The sequence below is a fragment of the Myotis yumanensis genome, unplaced genomic scaffold, assembly GCF_028538775.1.
Source record: "Myotis yumanensis isolate MYYU_CA2020_CCGP unplaced genomic scaffold, mMyoYum1.0.hap1 SCAF_1, whole genome shotgun sequence".
Lineage (NCBI taxonomy): Eukaryota > Metazoa > Chordata > Mammalia > Chiroptera > Vespertilionidae > Myotis > Myotis yumanensis.
The window spans coordinates 52,917,554-52,932,352 of record NW_027223752.1 but is presented as its reverse complement, the minus strand read 5'-3'; the positions used below and the strand labels follow the sequence as shown (position 1 = coordinate 52,932,352).

General features: G+C 41.3%; 1 protein-coding gene across 1 annotated transcript in view; it reads left to right on the top strand.

Annotated features, from left to right (window-relative positions):
• The window catches only part of RAB8B (RAB8B, member RAS oncogene family), a 61,617-nt gene that overhangs the window by 32,633 nt on the left and 14,185 nt on the right, over positions 1-14,799 (top strand). Inside the window, exons 2-3 of the mRNA XM_070421426.1 lie at positions 8,874-8,934; positions 11,881-11,941. Coding sequence (XP_070277527.1) covers positions 8,874-8,934; positions 11,881-11,941 — 122 coding nt within the window. The remainder of the gene's footprint in view (positions 1-8,873; positions 8,935-11,880; positions 11,942-14,799) is intronic.

Sequence of the window (14,799 nt, the reverse complement as noted above, 5' to 3'; positions counted from 1 at the left end):
ATTTCAGGAATCTGTTTTTCTAATTAGAGATTTTAGCCAATTATCATAAAGTCAGCTACTCTAAAATTTTGTTAATCTCCAGTTAAAAAGTCCACACAAAAAAGCATAAGCAAAATGTGGGTGTTGAAGTTTCAAAAATGGCAGAATCCATCTACGTTGTATCTTCATCATCTATATATTATACACACACACACACACACACACACACACGCACACACACTAGATGCCTGATGCACAAAAATTTATGCACTGGCAGGTGAGGGGGTATCCTTCAGCCCCACTTGTGCCCTCTCACAGTCTGGGACCCCTCCAAAGATAACAATATGCTGGCTTAGGTCCGCTCCCCGGGTGGCAGATGGCACACCCGATCCCTCAGTGCCTACCCTGCTGCCCCGGGTCGCGCACATGGCAGGGCTGATCCGGGGGTTGGGGCGCCGCCCCAGGTCGGGCACTCGGCACATATATGTGCCTAAGCGACCATTTGACTGTTCAACTGGTAGCTATGACGAGCACTGACTACCAGGCTGCAGATGCTCAGTGCACAGGCATGGAAACATGGAACAGACTAATGAAATCTCAGAGGGAAGTGGGTAGGGGACAGGGCAGGAAGAGATTAACCAAAGATCTTATATGCATACTATTCATGCACCGGTGGGGTCCCTCGGCCTGGCCTGCAGGGATCGGGCCAAAACCAGCAGTCTGACATCCCCCGAGGGGTCCTGGATTGCAAAAGGGCACAGGCCAGGCCGAGGACCCCACAAATCCATGCACTGGGCCTCTAGTTAATAATAAAAATCTAAGTAAGGAAGTGAACATACTATTTCTTAAAGTGGATTTTAATATTTAGGAAACTTTTTTCTGTTTCTGGGATATCTCTGAAATGTAATAGAAAGACCACATAACCCACATTTTGATAGCTTGGGGTCACAGATGTTGTTTCCAAATGTCCCTTTGAAACAAAGTACATGTTTTAATTGTAAAAGTGCAGTGTTAAATTTCTGCTTCTTAATGTAGGTCAAAGGGGATCGATAACCCAGGTTTTTTCTTTGTTGACGTTAAACCCAGCATTGGAATCTTGCATTGTTGTCATTCACTGGGAGGCTAAATATCCCAGAAATCTGAAGTCTTTTTTCATGTCTCTCCTGACTGCATCCAAATTGGATTTTTAAAAGAATTTCCGTGGGAACGAGGTGTTTAAAACCTCAGTTGAAGGTCCCTGCTGTTTCTCCACCCCTGATTTTCCTGGGCCACACAGCAGACTTTCCTTGGAGTAAGCCCAGCAAGTACACAGGCAGGAGACAGAGCTGTGTGTGTGCTGCACCACCCACAGGGCAAAAATGCAGCAAGTCACAGCTTATGCTGAAGGTCAGGACAACTGGCTGGCCCCAGAGAGTTAGTCTTAAGGCCAGGAAAAGTCCTTCCTACTCTTTCCCACACTGCAGCAATGGTATCCTCTTATTCATGCACAAACCCAGGGGAAACCTCCCTATTCTCCTGGACAGAAAAGGTTAGATTATTAATATCTATTGGCTAATTTGACTTTAGTGAAAAATAATTTTGTGAATCTGTTCCCTTTCCATGTTAAATTATACCTAATTTGTGGAATAAAAGGTGGCCCAATACTGGTCATTCCAAGTTCCTTTTCCCTGTTAAGTCTGTTAGCTGTGGGGCTGAGTCTGGTTCAAAGTTTCTTTCCCTCTGTACTGCTGGTCAAGCCCTCTCTCCAGTTGCACCACAGGTTTCTGAGACATATCTGATAAGCTGTCTTTTCATAAGTGCTGACTTCATATCCTTCACTAGAGCCTCACTACCCGGTCTCTGCCAGCTCTTGTTCCTGTGAATGGCCTGGACAAGGCGCAGGCCTCAAGTCCCTCTTTATCTTCTCCTCAGAGGGGCAGGGCAGAGGCCCCCTCCCCCACTCCCTTGTCCTGGCTCCCTCCTTCCAGCCTTTGGAATGAAAAATCAGAACTCCTTTGTTCCCCAACCAGAGTGCCACTCCCAGCAGTGACCAAATGTGTCTTCTTCCTGTTGCCCTTGGCCCAAATGGAAGCTCCTAATCCTCCAGGCACGGAAGGAAATGGCCCTGAACCCCTGCTTAAAATCTGAGTAGCCAGCATTCCTTGCTCTAGCACCAGCCCCTGCTCTGCCCCCTCATTTTCTGAATTTGATCCAGTCTTGCTCTTGATCACAGGCCATCTTTAAATGGAGCAAAGGTGGGAGGTAGTGCCTGCTCTGCCTCCCCACTAAATCTAGAAGGTGCCTTTCATCTCTAAAATTTGGTTTGATTTTTCTACTACCAGGAGTGAATGAGTGCCTCCATATCTCATTTTTCTAGATAAGTAATCATTGCTTTTTAAAAATTATGAGCAATTCCAAGTATGCATAATATAAAACACTTCCACATCCATGTACCACCACGTAGTTTTAGAAACAATTACTTACAGAGTTGAAGTGCCTCCCTAATCCCTCCTCTTCCATTTCTCTCCAAAGGTAACAGTTATCTGGATTTTGTTGATAATCATTCTCATGCATGTTTTTATATTTAAATTACACCTGGGTATATATAAAAATGATACATACTGTTGGTATGGGTATTTATTCAAATATGTTTTTATTGGTTTAGAGAGGAAGGGAGAGGGAGAGATAGAGAGATACATTGATGTTAGAGAGAAACATCGATCGGCTGCCTCCTGTATGCACTCCGACCAGGGAACAAATCGGCAACCTGGGTATGTGTCCTGACTGGGAATCGAACCAGTGACCTTTAGGTGCACAAGAAGAAGCTCAGTCAACTGAGCCACACCAGCCAGGGTGGTTTGGGAATTTTCGAAAATTTACAGAAATGGTTTGACTATTTAAATTTCTGCAGTTGCTCTTTTCACTTAACCTTGTTTTTAGATTCATTCATGTTGATAGATGTGGCTGTTGTTCACTGCTCATGAGTATTCCCTTGTATACCAAGGTATTCTCCTACTGTGGACATTTCCGTTGTTGCTAAGGTTTTGTTGTGACCCTTAAAGAGGAAGCCTCCTCAGGAGACATGGATATTTTTATACATGTCTGTTTGGGAAGACCTGATCTTTAAATGCCAAACTTCACTTTTAATCCTTTTTTGAATTGGTCTTTGTGAATCTGGTAAGTTGCCATGTCTCTTAGGCCTCAGTACAAAGGGAAGACTGGACTCAACAATTTCTAAGGTACTTTTTTTGTACTGATTTTGGAGAGAGAGGGAGGGAGAGAGGAAAAAGAGAGAGAGAGAATGAGAGAGAAGGAGAGAGATTTGTTGTTTCACTTGTTTATTCTTTCATTGGCTGATTCTTGTATGTGCCCTGACCTGGGATTGAACCCACAACCTTGGCGAATGGGCACGGTGCTCAGACCAACTGAACTACCTGGCCAGGGTTCTAAGGTACTTTCTAAAAGGTCTAGAAATCTGAGATTTCTTTCACATTTGCTTCCCTACCTCCTTATAGTGTATAGTACAGTGATGGTGAACCTATGACACGCGTGTCAGAGGTGACACGCGAACTCATTTTTTTGGTTGATTTTTCTTTGTTAAGTGGCATTTAAATATATAAAATAAATATCAAAAATATAAGTCTTTGTTTTACTATGGTTGCAAATATCAAAAAATTTCTATATGTTACACGGCACCAGAGTTAAGTTAGGGTTTTTCAAAATGCTGACACGACGAGCTCAAAAGATTCGCCATCACTGGTATAGTATGTGCAATGGGTTCATAAAAAGTAAAAATCTGTGTGTGTGTGTGTGTGTGTGTGTGTGTGTATTTAACTCAAAATGAGCCTTTGAGTCCCTTGAGAATGTTTTCTTATCATTTGTATTTCCTATTTTATTGACTAGATAAATATCAATGAGAAAACTGGCACTGCTGCTTTCAGCCATAAAAAAATTAACAACAAGGCACATTCAAAAAACATGGAAGCAACGTTGGAGTCTTGTCTCCAGAATGTAGATGTGGGACTGTGTGGCTAGCTGGGAAGTCTGCATGCAGCCTGGTGGCTCATGGATTGTTCATGAGTTGGCATGACTCAGGGTCATGATTTTGAACATAAATTATTGTATGATATGCTGCCAAAAGACAGTGATGCTTTCTAAAAGGCGATCGAGAACGGAAGGGCATTTTGACCCAAAATGTAATGCCCTTCAAAGCTATGTTTTTTGAGTTATATAGTCCTTTTAAATGGAAAAAAAAGGCACTCTCTTACTGCAGGATAGGCTGTAATGTAGCTCTTGCTGCTGTTGATATGACAGCCCCTCCTTTGCAGTCTAATCATTTGGGGCTGGAGCACAAGCCAGGCCTTTGGGACTGTGGGCTCAAGGGCTCTCCTGGGAGTGATCACAGTTTAACCACAGAGATGTCATCTTCGCTATTTGGGTTGCTCATTGTCCTTTTTTTTTATCTTCATATTTCCTGCTTGGTGGCTGAAGACTAGGCGAAATTTCCTTCCAAGAGGTACTCTAGTTATCACGAAATTTAATGACCTTCACGGTAGGGTAGTAGGGATAGCTGTTATGATTTGTCTGTTTCATATGGCTATGAATATGAAGTTGTATTAATTAGATAGATTTGAGTATTAGTCTAACAGATATTATAATTGATTCAACAACTTTTCTGCTCTCCTAATTTTAGTAGCCGGTGGATCTGGAGGAGTGACCCAGCTCTGGGGAATGGGACTTGATTAATCTAAATTTAGGATAGGTTTTGATTAATTGAATCTTGCTAACTGACTAGGCAGTGATTGGTTCAGGAACTCAGCCTTAGTCCCCAGAACATGACATGCCCGTGGTTATAAATCTGGTTATAAATCCAACAATGAGACTTGAAGGAAAGGTCGCTGGAGGCTTTGGGGAAACAGTTCTTCACTTTTAAGAAAGAGACACAGGAAGATGATCTCTTTTCTTCTTGGTATTGCTGTTGTGGTCAGGAACTGCTATCAGTCAGAGGATGCAACTGATACTCCCAGGAGGGCAGAGCCAAAGGAGATGCAGAGAAATGAGCCGGAACTACTGGACTGAACCACCTCCAAACCCCAACTCACCACTGGGCATGTTATATGAGTCAACAAATTACCTTAAGATAGTTTGATTTGCGGTTTCTGTTGCAGCAGAAAGCATCCTAATTGATATAATTGTCTTATTCTTCTTATAAGTGGTTATTCTTTTAATCTTGGAGTAGCCTCAGAAAGTTATTTTTCCTTTAAAAAGTAAAGTGATTATTAATCTACTATATATTCTACTGATATTGTTGTCAAATTAAGTGCAATATAAAGATCTTCATTTTTTTACTGTAATAAGATTTCTCAGCATCTGTACTCTTGTTACGTAGTAAACTGAGAACACGGTGGACTTCCATGGTTTTCCTAGCTCTCTCAACACGTAGTAGCATTTAACCTTTATGCGATGTTGTAAGCATATTAACCTTTCACTTAGTGTCTACTGTGTACATGTTTCTGTGTGCAGCCTGACTGGCAGAGAGGATGGAGCTCTTGCTTGATGTGAGACCAATTCAGAGCAATATGTTAATAAGCCAGATAACACCGGATTGAATTACAGGCCAAAGGCAGGCCTGGGAAAAGCGATGGACATGGCTGAGTAGACAGCTGAGGAAGGAGGGAGGGAGAGAAGAACTGCATGGGTGGAGAGGCATCCTCAGAGAAGGCTGCCCAGTGAGGTGGCCACGCACACGTAGAGGGGAGGATGGGTGCAAGCCCCTGCGAGGAACAGAGGCCTAAGGGAGAGCGGCAGAGGTAGTGTTGGGAGAGCGGTGTATCCAGTGGAAGAGGCTGTGTTGCCAGACTGAGGGAGCTGGAAGTTGGATCCATAGCCCCTTAAGTAGTGAGGTGGCATTACCTCAGGGATTGCTGAACGTTATTCTCACGGTGTTAGGCAGGGGAATGAGACCAGGGAGGGAGGTGGGCACAGCGTCCTGGGAAGCTATTATAATCCTTGCGTGATGTGACACAATCTGCAGGATAATAGAATCTGGATGTGTAATATCTTACATTTATATGGAGTTTCAGAGTCCCCACAGCACAATCATACATGTTATCTAATTTACCTGTTGGATCCTCTCCATCTTTTTTAAGGATGAGGAGGATATAGAGATTCAGAGCAATTAATCAACCTCCGAAAAGTTGTTAATGACAGGCCCTAACAGACAGTCTGGGTCTTTTAACTTCCAGGTTCTGTGCTTTTCAATAATAATATAAACAACATTTTCCATTTTTAGTGAAATTCAAGTTGTGTTAATTTGACTGTGCTCTACAGCATTTGTCTATCAACTGGCTCCCAACAGGCGCATAAACAAAAGCTAAATACCAGTTCACAACTCTTACAAACATTGAAAACAGCTGAATAGTGAAAAGATGGTTAAGTTTCCCAGATAATGGTTAAACCTCCTCAGATAACAGAAAGGTAATCCTTCTAACAAATACAAAAAACAAAAGGCTAGGTCAGTAGAAAGTTTCCCAAATGTTTTAAATGAATGAGAGTAACTGAGACTTTAAGGGAGCTTCAAAATGGCTTTGTTGAATGAAGGTGGAAAAGTTGCCCATGACTCCCAACTACAGGCAAAAACAACATTGGAAGAACAGGAGTTACAATCTCAATGAGCCAGAATAAGGAAAGTATTCATATGGACAGGCATTTGATATGCATCATCTCTTATGTAAACTGTGAATGAACTATTAAATCATGGAATGTTGGATAGTAGCCTTCCAATTGAGAAAGTTAATTTTACAGCTATACAGTCTACATTTTAAAAGTCTTGGATTTTTCTTCTTTTTAATTATGGTTTAAACACACACACACACACACACACACACACACACAAAATTTATCATCTTAACCATATTTGTATGTGTACAGTTCAGTAAATATGGTCACATTGTTGTCAAACAAGTCTTTAGAGAGTTTTCATCTTTTGCAAATCTTAAAGCAGTATACCCATTAAACAACTACTCTCTTTCCCCCCTCTCTCCATCCCCGGGGAACTACCATCCTATTTTCTGTTTCTATGAATTTGGAAAATTATGAATTTTATAAATGTTAATACCAAGAAACATTAATTGAATACCTGTTAGGCACTGTTCTTAATGTCTGGACCAAAAAACCATAAAGGATAGCTGAGAATTCCTCGAGGGCCTTTGTTACACTGGACTCAGAGATGTGTAAAAAGATAAATCACAATAAAAATCAGTGCGTATTAAATCGTAAATGAGTGAGGGCCACAGTAAAATCTGTGTGATGCTAACAATAATATCTATACGGTTTTGCTAAGTGTTGCCCCTGCCACTGCTGACCCTGCAATAGCAAGGTACCTGGAGGAAACATGAGCCAGATAACCTGGGATACTGGGTCTCAGATCGTCCTTGCTAACAGTAGCGGTGGTTATTAGTGAGGGAATGAATATTGAGATACTGCCCTACTAGATTAGCTGGGGTGTGATAGTTGTCTATTTCAAGATCCACAAAAGTACCTAAAAAGGGTCCCGGGGGGAAAGTGCCACACAAAGAAGAAGGGGAAAACCCACTTGGGTTTTATATGAAGCTGGAGCTGGCAAGCGGCCTTTTGGGGTGTTCACAATGTTGATATATAGAAACGTTGTGTAGCATAGCCATTGAAGGCTCTCCCCACCCCATAGATAACTACAGTTAATGCTTAAGTCAATGTAGAGGATACATAATTGACATGTGTGTTTTTTAAATGCCTTGGAAACCAATTTCCAGGGTTCTGTATAGAATGCAAAAGAATAGAAAATTTTAAAATAAAGCTTGAGTAGCCAGATGATGATTTAGCAAACTGCAACCGAGTTGTATTCACTAACAGGTCCCATTAGAGAAAGAGTGGCAGCTTGTTACTGACAGAGCATGCTGATAATTGTCCAGGACTTTGTGGTCCTTGTAGTTGAAACTGCTAAATAAGTATTGAGCCGCCATAGTGGGGAAGAAATAGGTGAGGGAGGGGTTGAACTTGGAGTGACCACCTGAGCCCCAAATGACTTTCTCATGCTACCTGGCAGGCTCAGTTGAGTGCTTTTTAAGTTTGGCTTCATATTAGAATTAATTACCTAGATAGCTTTGAAAATTACTAGTGCACAGACCTTACCTTTGGCCATTTAAGTCAGAATCTCAGAATTTGGGGAAGGGAGCAGGCCTAGTTATAAGGGGTTTTTGTTGTTAACTTTTAAAGTTTCCCAAGTAATTCTAAAGTGCAGCCAGGGCTAAAACTATTTTAGTTATTTCAGCTATAGCCAGTAAGATGCGGGGAACATTTATTAAAATGTATGTAAAATACTTCTTAACTGTATAAAATAAATATTCAGGCTTTCCCATCCCTGCCCTCAAATAGACAGGGTTTTTGTTTGTTTGTTTATTTGTTTGTTTTGGGGTTTTTTGCTTTGCTTTTTGCTTAGCCAGTTGCAGATTCTAAAGAAACAACTGGAGGAGGAGATGAGGAAGACATTGTGAAGAGGTCCCATGGCTGTCTTTAGGGACAGACCAAGCATAGGGGGCTGGAGGGTAGGAAACATTGTTTATATGTATTTCAGGAAGTAGAAAATATGGCATGTTCTCAATCTATCCAAATTATGTAACTTTGAGGAATGTCATCCATTTATGTCAAAATAATGGCACATAAAACATAGCATTTAACATGTGTAGGAATTCTTTGCAGAGTAATTCCTTTCTTCAGCCTGGATTCAGAGCAGACATACCATTCACACCCTCTTCTGTGTTCACATTTTCCAGGGCGTTGGAGATTTTTTTTTTTTTTCAATAGCAATCTTTGTTCTTTTTCTAATAAGACTTGGATTACATTTGAAGAAATTTAGCATGTCTTTCTTTTTCTGGCAGGAATTGATTTTAAAATCAGAACGATAGAACTTGATGGAAAGAAAATTAAGCTTCAGATATGGTAAGTAAATATATATGTAATATATACACACATAAGAGTTTCTACTTTAGTTAGGCATTGAATGTGGGAATTAAATGTGCATTGTGATAATTTAGAGCTATTCTGTGATAGCTGAAACATCTTTTCTTTGTCAGAACCAATGGGAAATGGGTAAGCATTCACAGGTCTCTCCACCAAGAGTGGGCAGGTAAGGAATGGTATCCTCACCAACTCACAGCCAGAAGAGATCTGAGAGCTCATTCTTCCCAAATGCTAATTTTATCGGGGAGGAAACTAAATTCTAGAGTGTATGTTACTATTTCACTGTAGTTGTTGCAGCTGTGAAATCAGATAAGGCTTAGTAGTCAAGTGGTAGGAACCCTAAACAGGAAGTGCAGATCTAGGTTCTTGCCAGGACTACCTCTAAATTGAGGAGTGGAGCCAGTTGCTTCCCTTCTTAGAGCCTACTTTTCTTCATTTGTAAACTGATTGATTAAATGGATGATATCTGAGTTCCCCTCCAGCTCTGATATTTTATCGTTTATTTGTATATGTCTTCCCATTAAATAAAAAAAAATGAGGAACACTAGACTAGCAATAGGGAGAAAAAAGTCATACTTCTCATCTCTCATGTTGCAATATGCAAGGCAAAGATCTCCTTAAGACCACCCAAATCTGACTGGTTCATTCCTGAAGCATCTGTCAAACTGCAGTGAATAAATATGGTTCTTCCAGCTTGCCAGGTTGAATATTTTTTACTTGAACTCAGAAACTCATAGATTTATTTTTTTAACCTCCTATAAGCTGGTTTGATTTCTTTCAGTGCAGGGCCTTCCATGGTGAGCCATATAGAATTGGAGCCTTGGGAAAGGTTTTTGATATGTACTGGTCTAATGTGTGATGATGACAGTAGCAGACATAGCTTAGAAATTGAGAGCTCCACAGACTATACAGGGTAAAATAGTAACGTAATATACAGTGGGGCCTTGACTTACGAGTTTAATTCGTTCTGAGACTGAGCTCGTTAAGGAGCTCGTTAACTAACTCAAATTACTCTGTCAACTCAATGCAAAAAATCGGCGGAGAGACAGCTGGTATCTCAAAAAACTCGTTAGTCAGGGCACTCGTAAGTCAAGGCCCCACTGTATATGAACTTATTTTTTAGGCTGATTTTCTTCCTTGAATCTCAGGATGGGAATAGAATGAGAATATTGTATTGAAATATACTAGCACCTCTTTTACAAAGGAGGAAACTAGGATTTAGAGTGGTTAGTGCTAAAGCTCTGACGACAACCCAAATCTCTCGGAGCATCGTGTCAGTTTTATATATTAGCATAGTCGTTCCCAGTATCTGTCACTGGAAAACATTGTGAAGGTTACCACAGGCTACCCTTTTCATCTATTGGTATTTAGTAAGAAGCCAAATATTTTAAAGATATAAAACAGTGTTTTAGGGAGAAAGTAAAGAGAATTTCTGATTCTGTGCTTATGTCCTAATCATAACAACAGGTAGTGTTTCTAGGCGCCTGTGGGTGATCAGCTAATTAGAGTTTAATATAACAGCAGGGCACTGCTTATGGGTGCTCTCAGCAGCAAATGGTCTCTATCTAGTCTTCACAGCCTGCACTTAATATGGAAGGGTATCCCCTCCAGCCTCACTGCAGAGCTGTTTCTAAATCAAGTAGTGTTAGAAGCAATAATATGTTGGTCTGCTTAAAGGTGATTGGCTTGTATTTTCTCCATGACTTCTTTGCCATGTGCCAAATAAGTGCCTTGTATAGCTAATCCTGATCAGTGACAGAAGGGTTGGGTAAGATGATTGAGGTGAGGCCTGGCCCTGCACTAAACAGCCAAGATGTAGGTGGCTTGAGTCTCATTCAAGGGTATGAGCTGGTTAGTGGCAGAACTGGGACCACAGCCCACCCCAGCCCATTTCCTCTACTGCAGAATAAGGATGCTGATAATAACACACACTGGGCTGTGGTGGGCATCATCTGAGACTACCTTCTAAGGTTTACATAAATATTAAGGGATTTATTATTAAGGGATTTATTAATGTTTTTAATTTATTATATTTTCCTTGGGCCTTCATCTCTTGTTTGGGTTTGGTATGCATTAGATTTCTAGTATATTTTCACAAGTGCCTCTTTCTTCCCTACAGTTAAATTGTACAATTTAGTTTGTCTTAGTAGCACAGGGAGTGAATTAGTTCTGCTGGTAAGTAGCAAATTTAGGAATATTGATTTTCCCAGATATCAAGTAAATTTGATCTGCTTTACAGGGACTTACTTCAATAAATGTAATTGGAAACATTTGTGTTTTTTAGAATGTATTCTAATGGTACACCATCAGCTAAAAAGCAAGAATATATGAAAGCTCATGTAACTTTGCAGTGTTGTTCATATTGGAAAGTCTTTGGAAACATTGTCAACCATTATGTGTTAAACTCCAGGTTCCCGTTTAATTACGGGCTCCATTGCTGAGAAAGTTCTCGAGGAGACCCATTTTAGTGTGCTTGGCTAAGCAGAACTTACACAGTAATAAGTCCAGCCCAGTTGCTTTCTTTGTACAGAAATCAGACTTTCACTCAAGAGAGCAAAATGCCATAATCATTAGGCATTTATTAAAACGATTATAACTACCTCTAGGAGCCCAAGAATTGAGAACTATTCTGTTCTCCCCCAATATGTATTTGACTAATTCAGCATGCTGGTTCCTAGCAGGCCATGGATTTCCCTGTTGCTGCTTTTATCATCAAAGTCCAAGTTTTTCACACAAGTCATTGTGAGCTCTTGACAGGCTCCCGTGGCCACCACCGCCTCCAGCTCATAGACACACACAGGCTCCCTTTGTATCTTATTCCCCTCCCCTGAAACCACTGCATTTGTGAGCAGACCAGAATGATCTCTCCTTAGTGTTGCTGGCGATGTCTTTTAAAATTGCTCTCTCCTTTGTTTAAAATTTTAGGGACACAGCAGGTCAGGAAAGATTTCGAACCATCACGACAGCATACTATAGAGGAGCCATGGTGAGTGTTTGGGGATTTTGCAACTCTTCAGGGGAAAGTAAAACATGAATATTCATTTGTCAAGTTTATAGGATTCAAGCTAAAGTCTAGTACAGGGGGGAACATATTGTTTTTTAAAATATATTTTTATTGATTTCAGAGAAGAAGGGAGAGGGAGAGAGAGAGAAACATCAACAATGAGAGAGAATTATCTATTGGCTGCCTCCTGCACGCCCCCTACTGGGGATCAAGCCCGCAACCTGGGCATGTGCCCTAGACCAGAATCAAACCCAAGACCCCTTGGTCCACAGGCAGATGCTCTATCCACTGAGCCAAACCAGCCAGGGCGGAAAATAGATTTTTTGATGTGAAAATAAAATGTTTTCTGTTTAGTAACTATATAGTTTGCCATTAGTCTTTATAATATTAATAGGTAATTGGCTTGTAGGTGTTTTAGAACTCCTACAAACATCCTGAGTGATTGTATGTTTTTGTGATTTTTCCTTTTATTAATACCTTTGCCACATCTTAGCAAACCACAAGCTTTGTGACTAAGTATTCATTGCTTGCACCCTCTCATCATTCAGCCTTGCCCCATCATTCCTTACCTCTCACCAGGTCCCTTCATCCACTCCTAATGGCTCAGCTCTCTGGATGCTCCTCCACCAGTGTTTGGCCAGCTGGCCAGGAAGTAGCTGAATGATATGTGACTCTTTGAGGTTTAGAATCTGATGAATCTTAACTACCAAGTCCTTCTTTTGCTACATAGTAGCCTTATCCTTGTTATCATAACCTCACCCCTTGGCTAATTTCCATCCTAAGGCCTCATCTATACAACCCAGTTATATTGCTTGTTGGCTCAGAGCAGATTCTGTGTGTTGCTGGGAGTACAGTGGTGAATAAGGCAGCTTAGAAGCAGAGCTGTACTGAACCATGCCTAGAATGTCAGGCCCAGACCAAGGCTTTCCTCTGGCTTTCAGGCCTAATCCAAGTACTGGTTGGAGCTTTGAATTTTGCTGAAACTCAGTGTCCTCAGAGAGTCTTAGAGGGCTGAGTAATTGAGTTCATGAAGCTCAACCTAGACCAGTGACGGCGAACCTATGACACGCGTGTCAGAGGTGACACGCGAACTCATTTTTTTGGTTGATTTTTCTTTGTTAAATGGCATTTAAATATATAAAATAAATATCAAAAATATAAGTCTTTGTTTTACTATGGTTGCAAATATAAAAAATTTCTATATGTGACACGGCACCAGAGTTAAGTTAGGGTTTTTCAAAATGCTGACATGCCGAGCTCAAAAGGTTCGCCATCACTGACCTAGACAGACTGTGGGGTACCAGCTGCCATCATATCCAGCTCATTGTCTAGCAGACTTGTGTTCCTGGGAGTAGTGTCAGGAACTCCCAGGCAGCTGTAGGGGTGAGAGCTGTCCCCTTTTTCAGGAAGATGTGATCTGAATCCACAGATCCCTTTATCATCATGCTGCCCTCCATTCCTGCTCCACTGCTACTCACCCTCTATTTGAGTACCAGTAATTCATCCCCACAGAAATATTGGGGATTCCTTTTCAAAGCTTTATTACCTTGACACTACACACCAGTAAGCACTTTATATGTATGTGTTCCTCACACTTTGATGATTATGAAAGGTCATCATTTTAAGAAAGAGTTGTCAGCTACTCTCTATTTTGCTTAGATTATAATCAAAGGGAAGGGACTTACCTTGTCCTGCCAGGAAGAAGTTTGTTTGTTGTTTGTTTTACCTGGGAAGAATTTTAGGAATAAATAAGAACATTTTAGCAGGGATGATTTAGAATAGTTTACAGGTAATTTTGATTATACATACAAGCTTTTCTATTGGCCAGTTTGTTATTTTCCATGAGTGATGTACTGATACCACTTGAGTTCATGAAGCAAGAACTAGAGAGTGGGCAAGAACTCTTGGAGTGTGGAGCGTGTTTCCTTGGATGTCTAACTCTAGTTCATGGTATGAGGAAAGAGGGCATTGAAGTGCATTATTTAATTTAGATTTGAGAATTGCCTGGCTTTTTCATTTGTCTACTGCCTAGTCTTTCTTCACATTATTCAGATAATTAGAAATTGTTGCTATTCTCAGATAGTATTATCTTTTCCATTTTTTGAAGGTAGGGATTTTTGTCTCTTTTGTTCTGCTGTAATGCCAGTGCCTGAAACATAGTAGATGCTCAATAAATACGTGCTGAAGGGGTAAATCAGTGGGAAATTTCAGACCAGAAACAATGTTAGATAAATCTTTGGGGAATCCTGCTGTACTGAGTCCTGGATCTTGTAGGTCATCTGTTGCAGTGGCGTGTGGGGCCATCATGTTCCTGTGGGGGCATGTTCTTATTTCAGCTAGTGGTGGTCCTGGCAGGTCTAGTGTGGTTGGTTTAGGTATGCAGCATGTTGATAAGCACTGCATTGGAATCCGTCACCATCACAGAGCCTTTTGGTCTATTTCAAACTACTCAGCAACATTTGTAGGCATAGCAGTAGCCCTGATGGACAATTGGACTTTTGGAGAAAAGGACCGTATTATTGCATTATCAATACTTCTCATAGAAGAACACTATCTTAAGGACTTAAGGAAATTGTTGTTATTATAGGTATACTAGAGGCCCGGTGCACAAATTCATGCACAGGTGGGGTCCCTCAGGGTGGCCTGCAGGGATCGGGCTTGCAGCCCCAGCTCCTGCCCCCAGCCTTGCAGCCCTGCAGCCCTGCCTGGCACCTCGCCATGGCCTGGCACCGCCCCTTCACCTGCTCCATCATCCTGGCTGCAGGGCAATCAGTCAGGGCCAGGGGGACCCCCCACCCGGCTCTGTCAGTGCCTGGGTGCGAGGCGGCAGCCCCGCCCCC